This window comes from Xiphophorus hellerii, chromosome 6 (genome assembly GCF_003331165.1).
Source record: "Xiphophorus hellerii strain 12219 chromosome 6, Xiphophorus_hellerii-4.1, whole genome shotgun sequence".
Lineage (NCBI taxonomy): Eukaryota > Metazoa > Chordata > Actinopteri > Cyprinodontiformes > Poeciliidae > Xiphophorus > Xiphophorus hellerii.
Window position 1 is genome coordinate 16,677,880 of NC_045677.1, and position 23,205 is coordinate 16,701,084.

Sequence of the window (23,205 nt, forward strand, 5' to 3'; positions counted from 1 at the left end):
TGCTTAGGTGGAAATTACTGTTTTTGCTCATTTCATTGAATCAACAAGAAGTCGTCATCACATCTTGGAACTAAAATCCTTCTCCCACAATAACAGCTTATCACACTTCAGGCCTCAGCAAAATAATGCCCAGAGGTCATGTTATCAAAGCACCTTGAAAAAAACATTAATTGCAGGTTTTCTTTGTTTTCCTTTTGTTTTGTTTAGTGTGTTGCCCATACATCAAAGTCTACCAAGGAATGCAAGCAGTGTACTCCTCTGGAGTCTAGTAAGTTGCTCAAATTAATTCCATGCTAATTTTAATTCAATTTAAGTAACAGCTTCTACATGCCAGCTCATTTTGACTGTACCGTCTGTTGTTTTTGTTCAAGTCACATTGGTTCAAACCACAGGGATCGCGTGTGTATCAATCTGGAGCCTGCCCAGCTCCTGAAAGGGGACATCATGGTAGGAAAAAAAAAAGAAAACAAGACATGTTCACAAAGATAGTGGCTTTAATACTGACTGCTGTGATCATGATTTCTTGCTTTCTTTTTGTAGATTAAGTGCTATCACAAAAGTGATGTAACGTCAGAACGCGAGGTGATTTTTCGGCTGCAGTTCCACACGGGAGCAGTACAGGGTTACAACCTGATATTTGAAAAGGAGGACATGGAGAATGCCAACAAAGGTACACCTGTAAAAAAAAAAACAAACAAAAAAAAAACTCTAAGAACAGGCCTCAACCTGCCGCTCCTAGTAAACAGCAGCTCTCCTGCTTCATAATGTCCCCACTAAACTCAGACAGGACACAGATTTTACTGGCAATTTTTCTTGTGTTGTGAAAGAAAGACAGTAGAAGAATAGAAACTAAGTACATTTTCCAGTTCTGAATACCAAACAGTTACATCATTCCTGTGTTTGCTGTCATTATAGATCCCAGATTTCCAGATTACGGCAAGGTTGAACTTATCTTTTCTGAAGGACCAGAAAGAATTCCAGGTAAGTTTTGCTTGTGCAGTTTTTTTTAATAAGCAAGCACAGGATTGATTAATTAGAAAGGTAGATAGAGTGCCCTCTTAATTTTTCCTTCCGTCCTCCTCTCTCTGTCCCCCTGGTGAGAGGGGATGTGGAATGCCACAGAGGGGAAATGTAGTGTGAAGTGTGTGCTGACAGAGAGGTAAAGAAACACAGCATGTGGAGTCCTCTGAACCCAACTGGAAAGAAACTACGTGGCTCTGTATCATCCACTGTGTTATGTACGCCTATGTGCCTATTTTGTTAATATGACGATCTCCACATACCGGAGTTGCACGTAAAGCTACTTTTGATAGAAGTTTTTACTGAATTCGGTGGAAACAGAAAAACAAGACCTTTTAAACAAGGTAAACTTGTTTATCTGAAACAAGACCCTTTTGCTTCAGATAAACATTTATTTTACTTTGTGAAGGGAAAGTATAGTAAGAATGCTTAATTTAGCAGTGCAATAAAAAAAATCACTCAACCTTTCTGTTTTTAAGGTTTGCATGTTTTTTTTTGTTTTTTTTTTACCTTCATGATGGGGTAGCTGGGCTAGCTGCTCTAGTTGGAAGTTTAAAACATTAGCACTAGTCTTGTAGTGCTAACTACTATTTGGAAAACATGCCCAAAAACAACAAACTTCTTTTCATTTTATATATTTAAACACAGTACCATGAAGAAGTGTTGATGCTCTTCTAAACTTTCACAGTTTAAAGGGTAGTGGCATCAGAGCCAGAGACCTGATTTAATCTTAATCTGAACTCTAAGGAGGTTGTGTGTGGATTGACATAGGATCCCTGAGTTTAAGGGGCTTTCTCCAACCAAAACTTGGAAATTCCAACTTTTGGACTTTAGTATGCTGGTAAACAAATCCTATTTCCGTGTTCCATTTTAATTTAGTTTTCATAATTTGTTATTGATATTCACTGACTTTTGTGTTGTGCATTTACGTGAGGTGTGTCTGTAATACATATTACATAGCTTTTTAGGTTCTTCAAGAGTGTGGATTTTGTTTTCAGGTGCTGACAGGTGGCAAAATGGACCCGATGTTATTGTGGATTACAACACAGCAGATCCTCTGACTCGCTGGGACTCATACAAGAACATCTGTGATGGTGAAGGTACAGACGCTATGCTGCTTTAGATGTAATTTGACTCAGACGACGTTATTTTATCTCTAAGGTCTACAATGATGATTCACCTACAGAACTCAAACATTATTGGAAATTTCATGAATCCAGGAAAGAAACACAGATGCTATTTTAAAGTAGTTACTGTTTTGCATAAACAAACAGTCACACTAACCCTCTTTTTTTCCCCAAATATAGCGTCTTAGCCTGATAGCCCAAGCTATTTAGGAATAACTACTCGCACTATTAACACTAACATGGTTTATGTAACCCATTTAAAGTGGTGTGAAAGGAAAGTGGCCAAAACACTACCTTGGCATGCAGTATGATGAGAATGGCAAGAAGTGTTGTTTTTGTGGAAAGCAGTGTTGTTTCACTTTGGGAATGCTGGGTCCACAGGAAGAGCAGAGGGTTCTCAAGAGATTTCTTCTTTGTTGACTCTTCAACTTAATAGGGATCCCACACATATACAAATTTTCACTCATGGACACCCACATGCATATACTGTATGTGTATATATATTTATATACACATATGTACTTAGAGAACCACCCTGTCGGAGCGTCTTGTCCTCGCTGTGGTTGTCGCTCTCCACTGAACCACAGCATTCACAACAAGCTCTCAGAATAGAGCTACGTGGTAGTAACATTAAAATCCAAATCCACCCTTTCCCAGTGTTCACTGAGTGTTTTTATAAGTCAAGTTTGACTTGATGAAAACAGTCTGCCTTTTTATTTTTTTACTTTCCTTTAAAAAAACAAAAAAAAAACACGTCCACACGAAGTTTTAACGCCAGCTTCTGGGATTGCAATGAAAAGAAAACCACACAAATTTAAGAATTCATCAAAGGAAAGGAGAGGCATCAACAAAAGAGCTTTTCTATATCCCAACTGCCTTGATTCCACAGCATTCATGTGGGATATTTACAGCTTTGTTTTCGCATGTAAACTCAAACATATGAGAAGAAGGATGGAAAACTTTGCTGAAATTCTGCATCTACTTACCAGAAGAGCTCACCCTGAACCAGTTTGCTTCAAAGACACTGTCACCCAGTGACGTCTCTGGAGGAGGAAGTCTGGAAGCTGTTTGACACCTTAGTGATAAGGTTGTGAGAAGAAAACGTTATTTACCTCAGTGTCTCTATTTTAATTGGTAGAGTGTGTTTGCAGCAAAGTGAGAATTTAGATGATTGTTGTTTGGTTTAGGTTATTTTTGAACTGGTTGACTGTCTTTGCTTAGTGTCGCCATGAACCTTGTCTCTAATTTGTCATTATCTTTTATATATGGAATGAGATTTGATTAAAAGTTGAATTAATTATTATGCATATATAAAAGTCTTACAATGTTTTGTTCTCCATACAACCTAGCTGACAAGATATATCATATCATTAGATGCATAAACAGAAAATGAAAATTGGCTCAGAACTGAAATCTAAACAGCTGAAAGAGAAATTTCTGAAAATCGAATGTGTCTTTAGAGGTTCCCTGCATGGTTAGTCTAATTGCTTCAAAGAAGTGAAATGATAGGATCATGCATTACATTACATTTGGTGTTTTTGCTGAATCCTTTTAGCTTGAATTTTGAATAAAAGTCTAAAACTGACTGCATTGTCAAATTATAAGCAGAGGTGACAAATATACTCAAAGTAAATTTTCTCAAATCCTGAAATTTACTCAAATTGAATTAGTCTTTTGTGAGTATTCTCTCAAGTTGTGCTCTCATTTAAAGTGGAGGAATTGTGTATTTTCTAGGAACTTAGTGCCACTTTATAGCACAATCACTGACCTTCAGCTGTTAATGCTTTAAATAAAATGTAGCCTCAAACAAATTTGATATTTTAACTGCATGCCTTGAAATTGGCCTCTATCAAATCTCCTGCTTTTTCCCCACATTCTACCTCCAGCAAGTCATCCAAACAATGTTCATCCATTATTCCATTTACAACAGTTCTAAAGAATGATGGACTGAGTAGTAGTTCATATGATGAGCTCAGCAGATGTGCAGCTCCACCAAGTGTTTGCTAATTGCTGCTGCTGCTAGTCTGATGGAGCTGGGGGGAGGGATGCTCTGAGTGGTGGAAGCTTGACTGGAAACTGCACCTCCATGTAGGAGCGTTTGTTGAAATAAGCATCTCAATATATGAGCAAGCATTTAGGCACCCCTGAATGGCTGCCATGATTTTACATAATATTCCATCTGTAAGTCATTGTTCATGTAATGCACATTCTAAAAGCACATGTATAGTGCTTCGCAAAAATATTCAAAATGGAACCTAGCATGGAAAGGTTCAAGTGATATAAAAAGTTACAAGCACAAACTTCAACGTGTTTTGCTGGGATTATATGATAGACCAAGTCACAATGGTGCATAATTGTAATGTGGAAGGAAAAACGACACATTGGTGGGAAGATTTGGCAGGAAGATGAATAAAGTTAAATGCAATGCAATCCAAGAAGATAAACAGCTAGAGGCTGAAAAAGATTTGAGAGTAGTGTTGGAAGTTCCAGACCTAAATCCAATTGTGAATCTTTGGTAAGACTTGAATATTGCTGTTCATAGACACCGTCAATTCAGTCTGTCTGAGCTTAAGCTATTGTGCAAAGAAAGACGTGATAAAAAATCCATAGATTAGGGCTTTAAATTAATGGAAAAAATAATGTATTGTAATATTTTTGTTGAATATTCCAATGACCTCACTGATTGTGATCAATGATAATCACAACGCCCTCATCATTCTGGTTGAGCTTGTGCATCTTCATTCGTCAAATCTGTTTTAGGTGTAGTAGTATGCATCTATGAAACAATAAAATAATGCTGCTGGCCAAATTAAACTTTTTACTTTCACTGTCTATGAATACACAAGGCACATTAGAAATTTTTGGGATATTCAGAAAATATTATTGTCTTCATTATGTTTTTGATTCCCACTTTTAGTGGAAAGGCAAAATGGTTATAAACGGAACAGAGAAGGCTGGGTAATTGCATAGTCGTACCCAACCAGACTTCCTAAAGCTAGAGCAACTTACGGAAGAGTTGCGGTTTTTCTTCTCTCTGCACTGTAATTGGTGGATATTTTTTAAAGGACTGACAGCACCATAATAGCAAATGTAATGAATAGAAGAATGAAGAAATGAGTGATTTTTCTCCAGTTCACAAGCTTTCTGGATATCCAGCAAAAGCAAAATGACTTCAAGTTGTTTTTTCAAAAACAGTTCATGATCTCTAGCAAGGCTTTTTTTTTTTAACATGTTTTTATCCCGTTTTGTGCTTTAAGGCAGAAAATGTGTCTTCTTCTGACACGAGATTGAGAGAAAAACAACTTGCCTGCCATTTTTCATGAAAATAGCTCTGGGCTCCTGGCAGAAGTTAATCTTTGCCTTTAATTACAAAGTGTCTTTTTTACAGAGTGGATATGTCTTGAGCTCCAGGAATGTTGTTTTCATCCTCTGTCTTCTCCCCCACCCCCATCCCTTTCTCATACGATATATCGCTATTTTGCCTGCCTCCTATTCCTTCTTTTCCCCAGTGGGGTAGTCCCGTAAAATAGAGGCGAGAGGTCGGGTTACTCGTTTCCTCCAACCCTGTTCAGCTCAATAGCTCCGCCTCACTTGTTTACATTCCTTTGCCCTTATATGGAGATTTCAAACCCCTTACCCCCCCCCCCCCCCCCCCACCAACACCACCTCTCTTCTGTAGAGTGCAAATACTCTCACCTTCACAGCAGGAAAAGAAAACCAGCTAACTTAATGAAACTTTCGAGATTTGCCTTCCATTATTATCCACATGTTAAAAGCCATGTTTGTTCTCGTGCATCTGCATATATTGTTCTCCTTCACATGTTTGGCTTCACCTGAGACTTTGAATTTCTGAAATTCTAACCTGGCAAGGAAAGTGAAGGTAAGAGATTTTCCTCTTGAAGTCGATGGGTGGCCACGAAGGAGTGTATGGTTGGGGGGCAGTGCTGGATGTCAGAGTTGATGAAGGAAAAAAATGGCAAGAATTGAGGTGAAGAGGTTAAATGCCGGCTTACGCTTTGCTAAATGGAATGTCAGGAGAGGGATTTGTTGGAAAACTCCCGGCAGAACAGGCCTGCGTTGAGCTTTATACTTAAGCTGTTGGAGATGGGATGCAGATTTGTGTGGGGCCCAAACCATACATAAAAGTAACCTTTGTGGTAGAAAAGAGGGGAGGGAATGGGGGAAAAGTTTTATCATGCTTGTCAGTTATTCAAAGCTTCTAGTCATAGTTTTTTGGAAAGCCAAGCACTTAAGGTAGTAGCTTGAGACAGAAGTCATAGGAGTTCAATTCTAGCTCCTTTTTGTTGAGGCAGAGTGAGAATGACAGTGAGACAGTATCTTTGTTAACTCTGTATTTGAAGTTTTCCCTTTTTATCTGTAGCATCTGAGGATTAAGAAGGTTGTTTGGACATATGCTGAGGGTCAAAGGGCAAGAGAAAGTGAGAGGAATGCAGCCCTCTAGTCATCTAAAACTTGTGGGAGCCTGTGCAATATTTGACATTGTATCCAAACCTGAATATGAAGGGCAATACTGCCCATCACAAATGTCATGGCATTACTTGGAATTTTGGCATTTGACCTGGTGGACTGATAATAATGGAACTATGGACTATGTTTACTTTATATTTAGAAGAAGTGAAATGAGAAGATAAGTAAGTTGTTTCAGTAGGGTGAAATGATTAATTTGTTTTTCCCCTTCCAGTATTTTAAAGGGAAAGCTTAGGATTTTTGAAATGGGGTTCTGTTAAGAGGTAATAAGCAGATAAAACCATTTATGCAATGGTGAAATAAGTAAGCTAACATTAAACCATGCCAATAGTAAAAGACAATCTTTGTTATAGTATGTATCAAATGAAGCCTTCTTATTATTTCTGAAAGATGAAGGTGAAAGTTTTTTTTTGGATAGAGCTTAAAATTGTGCTTTACTTTCTGTAACTTTTCTGAACAACTTAAAGCTCTGCACCAGCCATTCTGACAACAATGTGTATGATGCAAACAAAAACATTTAAAGCAACCTGATCTGACGAAGTGTGCAATGCACTGCAGCAAGGGTTCTTGGTTCTTCTGGATTAGAACCAGAACCAAGCTTCATGACATTGAGATGTCACAAGGGGCTGAAATTAAATGTTTAAATGAAATCAATATTTAAAGAAAGTTTGACTAGGCATTCATAACCTACTTTGAGCACCACACTTCTCAAGGTCATACATATTTTGGAGATAAGGGATTATTACAACTATATGTAAAAGGTCCTGCAAAGAGATTTGCATGGTTTGGAGCAAATCAGTTAAACTAAGTGAAGTTAAAATTGTCTTGTTGTCAAAACTAGCTAATCTGACAAATACCAAATCAAGATTCTAAAACAGTTATCCACCTCAGGTAAGATATTAACTGTTTATATTTTTTTAACAGAGCCTCACTTCAGATATCCTGAACTATTCTGATGACTTGGTTTTATGAACTGTTTTAAATGTTGATTTTATGATTTGAGCTGTGATTCCTGTTGTGTCCCTGTCAATTGCAGAATATGACTGTACACGTTTGATGGAATCTTGTCTTTGTGAGTCCCCTGTTTGTCTTGTATCTGCGTGTGACCATACCAGCTGACTGTATGAAGCTGCAGCATCTCTTCTGTTTTGCAGCGCCACGCTCTCAGGGCCTAAACCAGGACAAAGCAGCTAGCAAGAGGAGTGCTGTCTGTGGAGAAGCCACGCTGGGAAGAGGGATCCGCACAACCTCCACCACCTCCAGCCCTGACCATAGTGACCACGCCCTGTCTGTGAGCAGCGACTCAGGCCTGTCCAGCACATCTCTGTGGGCAGAAAGACAGACACCTGTCACCACCACCAGCAGCAGCAGCACCACCACTGTGAGGGCTAACCAGGGACCCAGTCCACAGGAGAAGGTTCAGCTGAAGCAGCTCCTTAGTGGTTTTGGTCTCGAGGATCCCTCCCTGGATGAGATGGATGACCCAGGCCCTAAGTTGGGCTTGAAACAGATACTTCCAGTACAGTTGCACTTTAATGGAGACACCCGACCCCGAGAGAGAGAGACGGACATTCTTGATGATGAAGTCAACACAGGTCATGATCTGCACAGTTTGGACAGCCTAGGAACTCTGTCGTCCTCGTGCCACAAGAGCAGCCAAAATTCCCTTCTTTCGGATGGGTTCGGGTGTCCTGGATCAGAGGACCATCACAACCAGCACCACTTACATCACACTGCACCTCAACAAATGGATGATTTTGAGAGAAGAATCTTTTTGAGCTCCAGAAGCAACTCTGTGACTTCCTCTAACCCCAGCAGTGCTCCTACACCAAAGCAGCATGTTTACAGACAGGAGAGCTACTCCACACAGTCCTGGGTTCGGCAGCAACAGATGGTCGCTGTGCAGCAGTTTAACTACATGCCTGAGGATGGAAATGACACAGAAAGGTATTCTGGGATCAAATCTGGGAGCGGTTCACCCAAAGAATGTCTGGCCAACCAACCACAGAACCACATCATGGACACAAAAATGGAAAGTGTCAAGAACACAGTACCTCACAAGGAACAGCCAACCACCAATAATAACAACAACAATAACAAGCATGATGACGAGATAAAATCCCTAACAATGGATATTGATAACTCCATTGATCATCTAAATCAGCTGATCATGGACCTGGATCCCATGTTTGTGCCTAGATCGGGCTTCAGCAAGTCCACCAAGAGGGATGGCGGGACACAGTTCAACGGCACAGTCAGCAAAAGTTCAAACAGCATTGATGTCAGATTCAACGATTGTAACACGGCAACTCTAAAAAACCCACCGCAGACAGGTAAGATAGTCAGCCTGGGTGTTCTTGAGTTTTGTCATTGACTGAAATATTTAATGAAAGTAGAGGAGTTAGATAATGGGGTTTATGTAGTCTGAGGTTGAAATTAGTGTCCAGGGCATTCTGGAATAGTGTACAATTGGTTTACTTGGTAACTTTGGTAAATAGCAAAGGGTAAAATTGTTGAAGACTTTTTTCTATATAATGTTTTCTAAAAGTTATATCCTTTCATTGTCCATTGTCCATTCAACCATTCCTTTGTCCACACATTCATTCATCTGTTGATTAATTCATCCATCGACTATCCATTAATTTATCTTTCTATCCATCTGATGTTTGTCTATTCTGTCTGTCTGACGGTCTGTTCATCCGTCCTGTTGTCCACAGTTCTTCATACTATTTCCTAAGCTTCCATCACCCATCACTAGCATCCATCCATCCATCCATCCATCCATCCATCCATCCATCCATCCATCCATCCATCCATCCATCCATCCATCCATCCATCCATCCATTTGTTTGTCCATCCCTCAAACTACCTACTGTGTATCCCTCCATCTTATGTTCCTTATGTCGCTGAACTTGTCCATTAACAGTTCATCCTTCCTTTTAAACAGCCATGTATTAACTCTTCAAATGTCCTTAATTCAATGCATTTATCCTCTGTTCAGTATTTTTTATCATTAAGATGTCCATTCATCCCTTTGTCCAGCAATATATTTATCATTCATTTAATCTTCTGGCCATTCAGCAGTCGTTATTCTTCCTTCAACCTTTCCCTCCTCTCCATTCTACCAAGTTTGAGTTTATGCAGGTGCTATAACCATTATATGCTAAGTTTTCTACTTATAATTTTAAAATGCCATCTTCAAGTAAAAGATATAAGAACTGAGTATAAGAATTATTTTTTTGGCTATCAAAGGATGATTGAACCTTGTTCTCTTGTTCCTCCCTTCCAGTATGTTTTCATGACAGAAATGGTAGGGTTCCTGCCAGAATTTCAAATTTTGTTTTCTGAGGAAAGAGTTCTGTCCAAACTTGTATGTGCAACTAACTGAGTGCAGGATCAGTAATGGTGCACAAAGAAAGAGAGAACAGCTTTTTATCAGTCTTTGTGAACATTTCCGCTTCTTGAACTTTGATAGTAGAGACTAAGTATTTAGCTTATGACCAACGAGATTACATTTTCATAAAAACATATTTACTAGTGTATTATTTTGAAAAAAACAAACACATTTATGCATTGTAAGCACTTCCAAGCACTTGCATCTGAATGACATACCAGCCTGTTACTTCCATACTGAAGGATAATGTTTGCCATCTTGTTTCCTGATACCATCAGTGTTGTGAAAAGAATAAACGGTTAGATCCGATTTCTTTTTCCCTTTTTTCCCTCGCTAAACCTTATCAGACCAACTTAAAGAAACATTTTATCATTTAATCAAGCAAGGCTTGTAAAGTTTATATCTCTGTCCTGTGCAGATTGTATTCTTTCTCTGTTAGATTAAACTCAGGTTATAATGTAATAGGATGTTGACTGAAGAAGGTGCAGTCAAACAGAAACCCAGCCATGCAGAGAAAACATGGAAAGCTGTGTAGCTTCATGAATCATAGCTTGCAGTTGCAGAAGAGGGTGGAGGAGTGGGGGAGCAATGTAGAGACCTTAGGAATTTCCAAAGGAGGAACAAGTGAGCCTGCAGGCGCACCTTTTTCCATTTGATTCCAAATACTTACCTGTTGCCGCAAATAAACTCATCTGCTTCATTTGGAAAGAAAGATAAAGGAAGATGAAAAGCAGTAGCTTTTATAGTTGTTGTTTTTAGAAATAATCTCCTACCAAGTTTTATCCTTCTTCTAGTCTTCTTACTGCAGGAAGACAAGTTAAAGTTAACCATTTAAGCTACTTTTAGTTTTTTACAATCAAGATTTATTTTAAGTTACTTCCTTTAGCCCTTAAGATATCACAATTCCCAGATTGAAGCTATCAACATTCAGTGCAGGTATTTCTGTGCCTATGGGTGTGAGTGGGGAGTTTGCGCTGTAGTATTTTGGCAAAGCTGTTTATTATCTTGCAGGTCAATCAGACTGCAGTGAGTTTTGTCTTTTCACGTGTGTCAGGTTCTGTGCAAACTCCTCACAGATATCTGTGATGCGTTGACACAGGCTAGCATGGATCAGTCTTACTGTAAAGATCTAGCACCAGAGGGTAAATATTTTTTAGTTTTTCTGTAGTGATGCATGCACTGTAGGATCCTCTTGATTAATCTTAGTATTAATTTATCTATGCTCTAGGTCATGGAGTCTCCACATATACTCTTCTGTTCAAATTTCCCTTTAGAAACTATTGTTGAAAAGATATCACATACACTATGAGGATACAAATGATTTTTCTCTTCACTCTCATTCAATCAGAAATTGTACAGTCATTTACATAAAAAGTTTGATGTACTGTGTCACAAATAGAGGGATGTAATATTGCATTAGTGGCTGCTTTAATATTGTTGTTTGTAATATTCTATTTATGATTGTGTAAAATGAAACAAGACACAGCCCACTTTATTAGGATTAACTCTTCAGTTGCTTGTTTATACAAATGGCAAATAAGCCAATCAGATGTCAGTAGCTCAATACATTTTGTTATCCAAGTGTGGGCTAGCAGTTCAAATTGAGCATTCTATTGTGGAAATAGATGGATTTCTGTGACTTTCAGACTTTTAACATTGCACGGCTGTAGTTGCCAGGCAGGTCTGAATTAGTAGAAACTGCTGATCTGAATTGCTTCTATTCCACCTGTGAAGGTTTAAGGGTTAGGGTCATCCTAAAACGTCAATATAGACTAAAATGACATTTTGTTCAATCTACACTGCAAATAACTGATGGAGCTCTGAAAAGAAAAAAAAGGACCCAACCTGAATATAGGGTTAGGGTTAGCAGCTGCAATGATAATTGCAGCTGCTGCAATTATCATTGCAAAACGTACTGTAAGCAACACAAGTCACACTTAGAAACCTAATGCAAATAATCAAAAAAGGTGGTGAGCAAAGTATAACTTAAACTAACTGAAGCAACTAGTTTTTGTTCAAAGAGCACACATACTAAATTCTATATCCATACCTGAAACTGTAAATTTGATGAGCCTTTCTGCAAATGTTTTGTTAGTTGAAGGAGTCGATGTTAAATAGCACAAAATGAAAAGAAAAATGCAGAAAACACAAAGCAAAATGTTAATATTTTATTTGTGCCGTGTGCCAAAAATAAAAAACATATCATACAACTCTGTGAAATCCATTTAGAAAATCCTTTAACCAGCTTTAAAGGATTTAAACACCATCGTTTAGCAGAATAAATTCTCTGGCTGAATTCAGACACTGAGCCATGGTTTCCCAGCTGGGATCTAACCCAGTGATTCCACTCTGCTGTGTTTGCCAGCACTGCAGTACATACACAAAATCTGCTCTAGATACAGGCTGGCATCCTCCATCACAGTCAATAGCACAGTTAGAGTTGATTAGAGCTGTTCATTGGAATGATTCTGAGACCAGAAGCTGAAACTTGAACTTCACTTCCTCAAATGTGAAGGTGTAGGTCAAAATATGACCTTCCATTTGATATGTTAGTATCCATCTCCTTGATTTTGTTGGAACTGAACAGCACATTTCATTTTAGGGGTTAAATTATTGCACAGTTACAAAATAACCCATCAATACCTCTATCATGCAGCTGTTAAAGCAAACCACTGAAGAATATGAATGTAAAGCGCTCCTATGGGTGCCATTCATGTTTGTACCAGACAAAATGAATAACAATCCAAGGCATTAGCACTTCTTCATCATTAGCATTCTTTAGTGCTCAGAGGTCAGATCTCACTGGGAGGGCTCAAATTAACACTCTAGTGATAAGTGGCAACACTTCCTACAGGAGTCACACACATGCCCACACAGACTCAAACTCCTTGCTCTCCATTAGCCCACATTGGACTTCTCCTCTGAAAAAAATTAGCCGAAGTCACTTTTAAGTAAAATAAGTTTGTTTCATATCAACTTTTAAAACATTTCTGGCTGGGGAACATACAGTTGAAACCAGGTATTTACATGCCCAGTATAAATAGACACATAACCATTTTGTCCTCAGTGTCTTGACAGTAGATTAGAGTTAATGTTTCCTCTTTCAGGTCACTTGGGATTACCAAATTTATTTCAGTGGCTAAATCCCACAATGATGAGCAAGGTTTTTTTTTAAATTTTATTTTAATTCAGAAGTTTACATCTGTTTCCTTAGCATTTGGTAGAATTGACTTTTTATACTTTATGACTGGTTCAAACATTAAAGGAATCATAGTTCTCCCAATAGTTTGTGGGATTCTAGCTCAGTGCTTTGAGATTTATATCAGGGTTTCCTTATGTATCCTCCATAACAGGACATTTTGCAACTAATTTGGAGCTATGCTCCTGGTCGTTGCTCATTTGGAGAGGCAATCCTCCTCCTTCTTCTATAAGCTGTTGCTTCAGTTCTTCCGCAAAGCGTTCTTTGGTCATAATACATCTTTATATGTCATTTTTTGTGGAGCATATTTGTCCCTCCTCCTACAAAACTCCCCTAAAACAGAATACTGCCACTCCTGTACTTTACAGTTGGGATGCTGTTACAAACAGCAATGCAAATTTCCAGGCATCAGACGGGCATCAAAAATACACCCTTACGCACCTTTTCTTTCAAGCAACCCACACTGGCTGTCTCCAGTGGTTGGGCATCATTCCTAGGCCTGGGACTTGACATTGCTTTTTGAGCCAGTTCTATTGGGATCAGTAAATCTCCAAATAAAGTTTTCCAAGACTGAAGTATACTAAAAATGTCTTTAAACACTTCAGTCTGACATGGTTAATGTGTGTTGACCTTCATAAGAAAATGCCGTTGCTTTAATGTTTGGGTTGATTTGCTCATTTCTCGGCTAAACACAATCATCTCTAAAACACAAAACCCATCTACTTCCTGAATGGTATAATGTCTGGAAATCCTCATGTGGGTCACTTGTATCCTGAGAGGATGAATGAGACTTGTTGGGGTCCACAATGTTCTACCTGATATCTTTGCTGATTTCATTTTTCAATGATGCCTCAGAAGGAAGCAATGTCTTTCAGGTGTCGCCTTGAAATACAGTACAGACCAAAAGTTTGGACACAACTGTGTGTCCAAACTTTTGGTCTGTACTCAATGAGAAAGTGTGTCCAAACTTTTGGTCTGTATTGAGTACAGACCAAAAGTTTGGACACACAGTTGTGTCCAAACTTTTGGTCTGTACTGTACATCCACATGTTGTGAGTTAGCCATGCCCTATTTTCTTGGGTTTTCACAATTTTTAAAAGGCATAGTAATATTATTGTTTGTAAAAGTCTGATTCTCGTAATAATGATTAAAAAATTATTTGTATTTCCTTTATCATATTTCTGGTATTTCATCAAAAATGAATAATTGGGAATCTTAACTCACCTCAAAAAGTTAATGATGCAAGGAAATGCTTTGCCTGATTTAATTTCTGATTATGTAGTTTTATTAAAACTTACTACCTTGAAGTTTGTTATGCTCATAAAGCTGTTGATATTTACTCAACATTTTGCTGCTGTGTACTTGTGTGTATGCAGTTACCCAGTCCAACGATGTGCGAAGTGGCATCACACGGAGTTTGAGTTGCCAAGGACAGGATGTAATGGATCATCGCTCAGACTTTTGTAACTCAGGGTGGGGTGACCCAGAGGAGTACAAGGGCCAGCAGACATACCCCCCATGTGTCTCTCAGTTTCAAGTATGTTTAGCAGTTGCTTCTTCCCAAATCATGTTTTTATGCCGTATGTAGTTCTTGTGTTGTAAGATGTGTTTTATGTGTCATCTTTTGCAGCATCCCACGTTGTACAGAAGTGACAGTACCAGTTATAGAACCCAGAGCCTAGACAACACTGGTGGAATTGAGACAGGACTTGGCATGGCTCCACCCACTCCTGCATTCCCCATCTCACCACCAACACCTTACGGTAAGTAACATGTTCTGTGAAATTAATGAGGGTTCTCATTCCGTGTAAACACTGTCACACCCTCCTCATCTTTGTATTTCCAGTGAAAACTATGTCAGAGTTCACTGAACTCAGGCAAATTCCCTCTCCCAACATGCAATCATTTGGAGGCTTTGGAACAAATCAAGGTGGGTCCAGTATTTTGCATGTGCAGAAAGTTTCTATTCTGTAGAGATAATTCAGATTTTTCAAATGTTTTGTTGAACTGTTATAAGTGATTGATGTTTCTCTTGGAATCTTCATTTAGTAAATGCAGATTAGCTGGACCCAGAGGTTGCTAATCGCAGGTCTGAAAGGATCCAGGGTCTTGCATGGGGAATAGGGAGAGAAAACACTGCACCACCATTGATCTCCCTGTGTGAAACGCATTCTGATTGAGATTCTGACATGCATAAAAGACAAGAACAAAAATATTTCAATGGTTTAAGTGAACACTATTTTTTTGGATTTTTATAACAATTTACTTTGTATGAAGTCGTTGTAAATAATCATCAGGTTTTGTTTAAACACGACCCCAATACAAACACAATAAAAGTTGAAAGGTTTCTAAAATCATAGTGTAAAGCTCTATGTTGTTTGTGGTATTGGTGTTATAGTAAAACAGTGGAATAGGGCACTCTAAGACTAGCCTGAATCTTTAGCCTCAAGGACTTTATGAATGTAATCCCTTCAGCATAAGTCCACATTCAGAAGATTTAACTCCAAGTGAAGACTTTGTAAGGAGAATCACAGTTATTAATTTATGATTCTTTATTAATATCTGGAGGTTTATCAGTTTAGGAAGAAAACATTTCTTCTTAAAAGTCTCTGTGTGTGAGCTAGTTACAAGCTTTTTTTCTAGTTCTTTCTCTACCTAGAGTCGTCTTTCACGTCTGACCTATGACTGTGATTGAAGCAGGAAAACAAACTATCTGGACTCACCCGTGTTGTCCTAAATAATGCTGACATTGTTGTTATCAGGGAATGGTAAAAAGATACTGTTTGTGCAACAGACGAAGGGAGCTTCCCAGAACAATTTTCTGCCCCAAGAAGATTGCATGTGTGGTTTTGTTTTGTGGAATAGGACATTTTTATAAATATCTTCATTGTTTCTTTTTTGTTGAGCTGTGGTCTTTATCTGAGAAGGGGCACACCCTGTGATTATATTCATATCGCTGAGTTTTAAGTTTGTACATTGTTGTCTTAGTGCTTAGACATGTTCTCTGGGAAATCACACAACTTTTACTTTCATTTTTGCGTTTTGTCCCTGCTTTTTTCACTTGATTCCCCAAGATATACAGTATTTCTAAAGGTTGTGGGGTTGGTTGCAGATCTGTTCCCCTGCTGTGCCCCAGACAGCCCTGCATTCAGTTCAGTTGCATCTCCATGGTTACCAACTAGAAGGCATGGCACAGAAAAAAAACTTTTCTTCCTTCATAAAAAAAGTCTCTGTGTGTGAGTGTGTTCACACAGGGGGAACAGGGAGAAAACAAAAACCCTTTTTAGCTTTAGATCACAAGGAGAGACACTCTGTTGAAATATAAGATTGTTAGTATATAGCTGTGGCCCAGATTCTGGTTTATTTAAATAAGGGTTTCAGATAATTATGGTAAGATGGTATTTTTTTTTAATTTTCAGCTTTAGTTTGGCTTGCTTTGTTGACTAAGTGGGTTGTGGTAGAAATAATCAGTGATTGGTTTTATGTATATATAGACCAGATAATTTTAGTGCCTGTGGACAGTTTTATTACTGCTAATTCCAATTCTTATTATGCAATTTAAACCAGGGCCTTTTCCTCAATGAATTTGGGGATTTTTTTCTTAATTACTGAAATATTTTTGCAGATTTTCTCTTTTATTTACTGTCCATCTGCCTAGCACTTATTTATATTTTACATTTTTCTAGAACTATGCAAAGTACTATCAAATTAATGAGTTCCTCAGTTTGTTTCTTCCTGTATTTTTGTGTCATTGCTGATGTTGTTTTCTTTGTTTTGTTTTAATAATTTTCTTTAATTTATGTTTGGCAACCCTGCAGAACCTCATGGACATTCTGTGATCAATCATGTGAGTTTTGAGGCTTTGCCAGATTCCTCCATCAGCTGCCACAGGATGCTAAATTCAACGTACTCTACCTCCATCACTGGAAATCATCAGCAGACAGACAGGTAGTGCCACAACTACATATCAAACTTTGTTTTAATCTACATGACAGATTGCACAGTGTTCTATGAGATGTTTGAAGCTCATGAGTTTGTTTTATAACTTGACAGTTTTTGAACTTCTCCACAACTATCTCCCTGGTGTGTCTGCTATGTTCCTTGGTTTGCATGATGCTTTTTGCTCTCTGCAAAACCTATGATTCATTTACTGAACAACAGGGAGACTTTATTTACCAATTGGGTGATTTCTAGAAGAAACCCGGTGCACTAGATTTTGTTTTGTGGTATCAGAGTAAAAGTAGGTCAAATCACATGCCTGCAACTCTTTTTATTTATTTTATTTATTTATTTATTTGGGAAAACATGTTGCAAACCATTCATTGAATCTTTCCATTTTATAATTATGTGTTGGTTTGCATTGGTATGTCCCATTAAATAAGATACATTGATCTTTGTAGTTGTAAATAGTTATATAACATGGGAAAGTCTCATGAGAATAAATACAGTTGTGAGGCACTGTAAGTTGTTTCACAGCAATTTAGTCTCAGGTTGTTAGCTTTTGTGCCATCATTAACTTTTTATTTAATGTCTTATTTATCCAGCTCATCTGTAAGTCAATCCTGGCCAGAGCATCATGTCTTGACCCACCAATCCTCCCTGAGTAACTACCCATCTGTCCGACAGCCGCCACCGCCCTCGGTGTCTCTCGAGTATGGCCATCACTCTGCCTTGCATCCTCCATTACACCAACCTCATGCACATCCTGTCCCCAACGCACACAGCTCTCCACGAAGCAGCCAGCGAAGCCGTTTGGCTAGCTACACAATCAGCCGTAGTCCCCAGCGCTTTGACGAGCAAGACAGCTCAGTTCACAGCTATAGCAAAGACTGTCTGGACATGGGTATCGACAGGGATCTTCTAACTTCAATGAACGGTCAACATCAGCTACAGTTTCCCCAGACACAGCCTCCTCTGCTTCCTGAAAAAAAGAGGGTATCAGATGGAGAGCATTCACTGGGAACTGTATCTCCAGCCCTCAGCGGGTTCTCGAGTCCCCATAGTGGGAGCTCCCTGAGTATTCCTTTCCCTAATGTGCTGCCCGACTTGTCAGCTCAGACACCACTTGCTGCCTCACCTCTTCCAGGTTAGTAATTTTTTTTTGTTTTGACTTAATGTGTGATCTTTAACTCAGTACTTCTGTTATTATTTTTATTCCAGATGTGCTGGTCAGCAAGCAGGTGACGGTAAAGTTTGTTCAGGATACATCAAAATTCTGGTATAAACCAGATATTTCAAGAGATCAAGGTAGATATGCTTTATTCTGAACGGGTTTAGATTATTTTACTTAATTGAAGAAACAAAAACATGTAAGGCTCAAACACAGTTTCTTTGTATTATTTTAGCTATTTCAGTTTTGAAGGAGAAGGAGCCTGGCTGCTTCATAGTGAGGGACAGCCACTCCTTCAAAGGGGCTTACGGTCTGGCTATGAAGGTGTCTACACCTCCTCCCTCAGTCATCCAGCAGAGCAGAAAAGGTGTGTTACATGTCTCTTATTTACAGTGCATTAAAAACTTATTTGCATTCCTTGATATTTTTTTTATATAAATATTTGATAAATGTGGCCTCTACGTATTCACCCTTTTCACTCTTGTACATACAGTAAATTCCATTGTAAACAATTGCTTTAAGAAGTCTGAATTTTTGAAGAGATAATTGAAGAACAGACTTCATCATGAAAACCAAATAATGCACAAGACAGGCCAGGGCCTGCTTGAACAATGCTGTGTGGCTGAAAAATAACACTGCATATCACTCTGAGAACACTGGCCCAACTGTGTAGCATGGTGTTGGCAGCATGCTGTCAGAATGCTTCTGTCCAGAAGGGTAATGGAAGTTAGTTAGTTAGTTAAAATGAATTGAGCTTAAATGCAAAACAAGCCTGGATGAAATCTTTTTCCAAGTTCCAAAATGGTTGAGCTTGTAGTACAGGTTCAATGTCCAACAGGACAAGAAGCCTAAACATAAAGCCAGCGATATGATGAAATGCAAAAATAACCCAGCCAATGTCTACACCAAAATGTTTTGAGAATTTCTGGCAAAGGTTGACTGACAATTGAAGCTCGTAGATTGTTTCGATTTGATCTGGCAGCAAAAATTACTTTGCAGAGAAAAATAGACAGAATTTCAGTTTCTAGTTGTGTAAACATAAAAAGTACTGTTGCATATTTATAAGAATAACAATATTCTATATTGTTATTCTTAACAATATAGATAATTGGATTTTGACCAATAAGGTAAATGGCTAGTTTTTTTTCCTCAGAAGATAAGTACGACTCAAAAAGAGCAGGTAGGCTGGAAATTGTAGTTGCGAGTTGTTTATATTTGCAATGTGAATAATATATATACATATTTACAATAGCATTGGGAATATACAAATGGCCATTAACAACATAAGGGAAAAAAAAAAAACAAAAACACAACAACAAAGGAAACTAAATCAATCAATTGTTCCCAAAGTTCCACAATTGAGAGGCCACACCTGTTAGTCCATTAATCCCAAATTGGGATTAATTAGGGCTCTCAACAAGATAATTATACTTTGCTTGGTTCAAATCCTGGTAGGAAACTATAGTCTTCGATCACCCAAAAAAGTGAATTCTTTCTTTGGCTCTATGCCCGATCTTCTAGCTCGCCATCAACCTGGCCGCAGTTTTATCTCACCCTACCGGGGTTTATTCCATCTCCCTTCTGGCTCACACCAGTTGGCTCCTGCAACTCTGCTCCTTCCAACGTGTTCTAACCTTCATGCCTCCCCGCTCCAGCTAATATACCTAGCAGGTAACACTGCAGCGGTACATGTGACCCCAATACTCAATCGCAATTGGCTAATTAATAGTCTCGCGAGAATCGCCAATCATTCTATTAAAAGCATCGCGAGGTTTGAGATATAAAAAGGTTAAAAGACTGGAAAATCAGAGAAGGAGGAAATAAAGGTTAAAATTTACACCCGGGTTACAGTACATTCTACAGACGTTTTACTCAGGGGGGATGAATATAAATGCAATACTACTTGTTTAGTTGACTTTTGCTTTTGCTTTTCCTGCTAATCCATGCTAACATCCCTCTATCCATACTTTGTCTCCAGCACAATGCTTCAAATGTCATTTTTATGATATCTGACAATAATCCAGAGATAATCCTGTATAGCGTGTGAAGAAACAAAGTCCCACCCAAGTTGTCTTTAGTTACAACCCACTGTAGTCATCTTCATGTTGGAAACTGAGAATCCGTCTTTCTGTTGTTTGTAAGCTCTCATCACCTTTTTTCTCTCTTCTGGGCATCATCATTGTGAAACAGACCTGCATTGCCAGATTGTCATAGATATACAGCTAATGTTTCACCCTTAACAAAAGACATACTGGTTCTGTAAACCTGTTCTCAGGGGACAGTGGAGGAAAGTGGCCTGCTCCACTTACACTATATCTGCTTTTTTATAAAACTATGTGCACATTTCTGTTTGTATATTAGTTAAATGTTTTGTTTTGTTTTGCATAGTTGTGTAATTAACTCTTTTTTGGGGATCGAAACAAAATTGGAAAATTAATCTAGCCAAAATATTTGGCAGTATTACAACAACCAAACAAAGACTGATGGTGAAGATAGAGGAGGCAGAAAGAAATTTGATCCCACTAAATGTGAATCAGAAACCATTTTAATAACTTTAGAAGGCGTATTTTCTGGAAGGAAACAACACATAGGGACACAAAGGATTCCTGTATGCACTGCCAACGCAGGGGATTGGCAATGTTTTAACAGCTTCAGTCTGAGTGACAAATCTTTCATTATCCAAAGCTTTTTAGTTCTGTTAAAGAAAACAAATATCTGTAAACGTCTACCTTTTAACCCATCAAAGAGATGAGAAGAAAGAACGAATGTTTGGTCAATAAAACCTGCATTTGGCGTATTAAATCAGACTTTTCAAAACTGTGCTTAATGATTTAATTTCTCCAGGTTGTAAGAAATCAAGCCCTTTCTTTACAAGTTAGACAGCCCTTTATATTTTCAGTAAACATTGGAATTTTACTGAAAATCCATTAATGCTGATAATTATGAGCATTTGCAAGAGATTTTTAGCAAAAGCTTATTTTTTATTAATTATGCACACACAAAGAAAATCTGCCTCTTGAAATAGTTTAGTATTTAATTAATGACCCTTCAGTCAGGCTGAAGTGATTTTAGTCGTTAGACTTCTGCAAAAGTAAGAAATATGTATATTTTTAGTTGTCAGCTGATTCAACTGATTCATTTGTCTATTTTAACTTTATCTTAAAGTATTCATATTTGTATTTTTATTACACTTTTAGTTTGACTTTGTTTTGATGTTAAATAGTTTTATTCACTACATAGATTTTTTAAAGTTTATTATTTTGATTAGCATTTTTGTTATTTAAAATGAGCTGCCTCTTCATCACTTGTGTTAACATTTTTCTTGTGGATGTTTTTTTTTGCTGCTTATCTATTATGATCATATATAAAACACTTAGCATTGTCCTCATTCTGTCTGGAAAGTGCTCAGTAAAAAAATTGTAAGACTGATTTGTAGGTTTTTAAATGGGCACTACAAAATTCAGCTTCATTCCTTGTTTGTACTGTTAACAGTGTGGTTATGAGGCAAATCAAAGATGTTAAACATTGAATCAAATGGTGGTGTGAATGTATAAAATCAACTCCATATAGTGTAGGTCATGGTAGAGACTTTGTATTTCATAAACATTTTTACAGAAAGAAACCTGACCTAATAAAAAAAAAATCTACACTGGATTTTTATTTTATACTCTTAAACCAGATTAAATCTCCATTTTTCCCCACTGTTCACACCTGTCCTTTTGTCTTCCGTCACATCGTGGCATAGTCCAGAGTCCCGTTTGATCTTGGACCATCATTACACTTCAGAAATGTGAAATCCAAGCTGCTCCAAGAAGCAAGTTTTTCTCCAAGCCTTTGTGTTCATATGCCTTTCAAAGACACCTCACATTGAGACAGAAATGCTTTTAATGACTTATATTTCAATATATTTTAGACAGATAAATGTCTTGCATGGACAAAAATTCAGTACCTGAGACAGACCAACAAAGCAGACTAATTATACTAACTACTTGTGTCCATTTCCCTACAGGAGGTGATCTATCCAACGAATTGGTGCGCCACTTCCTGATTGAGTGCACACAGAAAGGTGTGCGTCTGAAGGGGTGCCCCAATGAGCCCTACTTTGGTGAGTGTCTATGCTGCTGAAACTTGTACGCTTTTCTTGACAACATATAAAACTAGGAGACTCTGAACAATACTGCCCTCTACTGGTGCGTAGTACATAGTACAAGTGATCTAAATAGCATTTTCTATCTATGAGACTTTTTTTTTTTAATGGATGCCCAAAAGTGCTATAAACTAACCAATATTTTTGTAATAATAACTATTATCATTTAAACATTTAAATACTGATGTATTTCATTATTTGTTCAATATAATTGTTTTGTCTTTTTATTTAAATTATACAATTTATAGATTTTGATTTAAAACATTCTCTTTAAAGTTTTGTACTTGTATTTCTCACTTTTATTCGAACTGTATTATTAGGAACTCTGCGTTATCTATAGGTTTTGCGAATCTTAAATGATACCAGTTAGACAAATTCCTCATTTCGCTTGGAACATTTTATTTTCTACTCTTGCCCTTTTTTTTTCTTTTAATGCTGTTATCTTCACTTAGAAAATAATTGTGTTATTGGCAATAAAATCTCTTTTTCAAGAGAGATACAAGTAAAAAGGCAATAACATTCAACAAATAAAATAACAGTCCATCTGCAGTGCAGCTATTTACACAAGCAATTAAATAGTTAAAGCATGAGAAAAACAAATCAGCAGGAAAGATATAAAAACTAGTCACACTGACCAAGTTAACTGAGAACTGTCATTCTATTTAAAACAAATATGTATTCACTCTGCATCATATGTTCTAACTTTTAACAAAGGACTTT

General features: G+C 37.8%; 1 protein-coding gene across 4 annotated transcripts in view; it reads left to right on the top strand.

Moving 5' to 3' along the window:
* LOC116721544 (tensin-3) overlaps positions 1-23,205 on the top strand; it is a 42,856-nt gene that overhangs the window by 15,695 nt on the left and 3,956 nt on the right. For 2 of the 4 annotated variants that reach the window (XM_032565335.1, XM_032565334.1), the window contains exons 8-22: positions 208-268; positions 372-447; positions 541-670; positions 916-981; positions 2,019-2,120; positions 7,672-7,707; positions 7,790-8,968; positions 14,605-14,765; positions 14,859-14,991; positions 15,075-15,158; positions 17,047-17,176; positions 17,773-18,314; positions 18,389-18,475; positions 18,574-18,705; positions 22,348-22,443. In XM_032565335.1, coding sequence (XP_032421226.1) covers positions 208-268; positions 372-447; positions 541-670; positions 916-981; positions 2,019-2,120; positions 7,672-7,707; positions 7,790-8,968; positions 14,605-14,765; positions 14,859-14,991; positions 15,075-15,158; positions 17,047-17,176; positions 17,773-18,314; positions 18,389-18,475; positions 18,574-18,705; positions 22,348-22,443 — 3,015 coding nt within the window. The remainder of the gene's footprint in view (positions 1-207; positions 269-371; positions 448-540; positions 671-915; positions 982-2,018; positions 2,121-7,671; positions 7,708-7,789; positions 8,969-14,604; positions 14,766-14,858; positions 14,992-15,074; positions 15,159-17,046; positions 17,177-17,772; positions 18,315-18,388; positions 18,476-18,573; positions 18,706-22,347; positions 22,444-23,205) is intronic. The other 2 variants (XM_032565336.1, XM_032565337.1) reach the window with 2 other exon arrangements.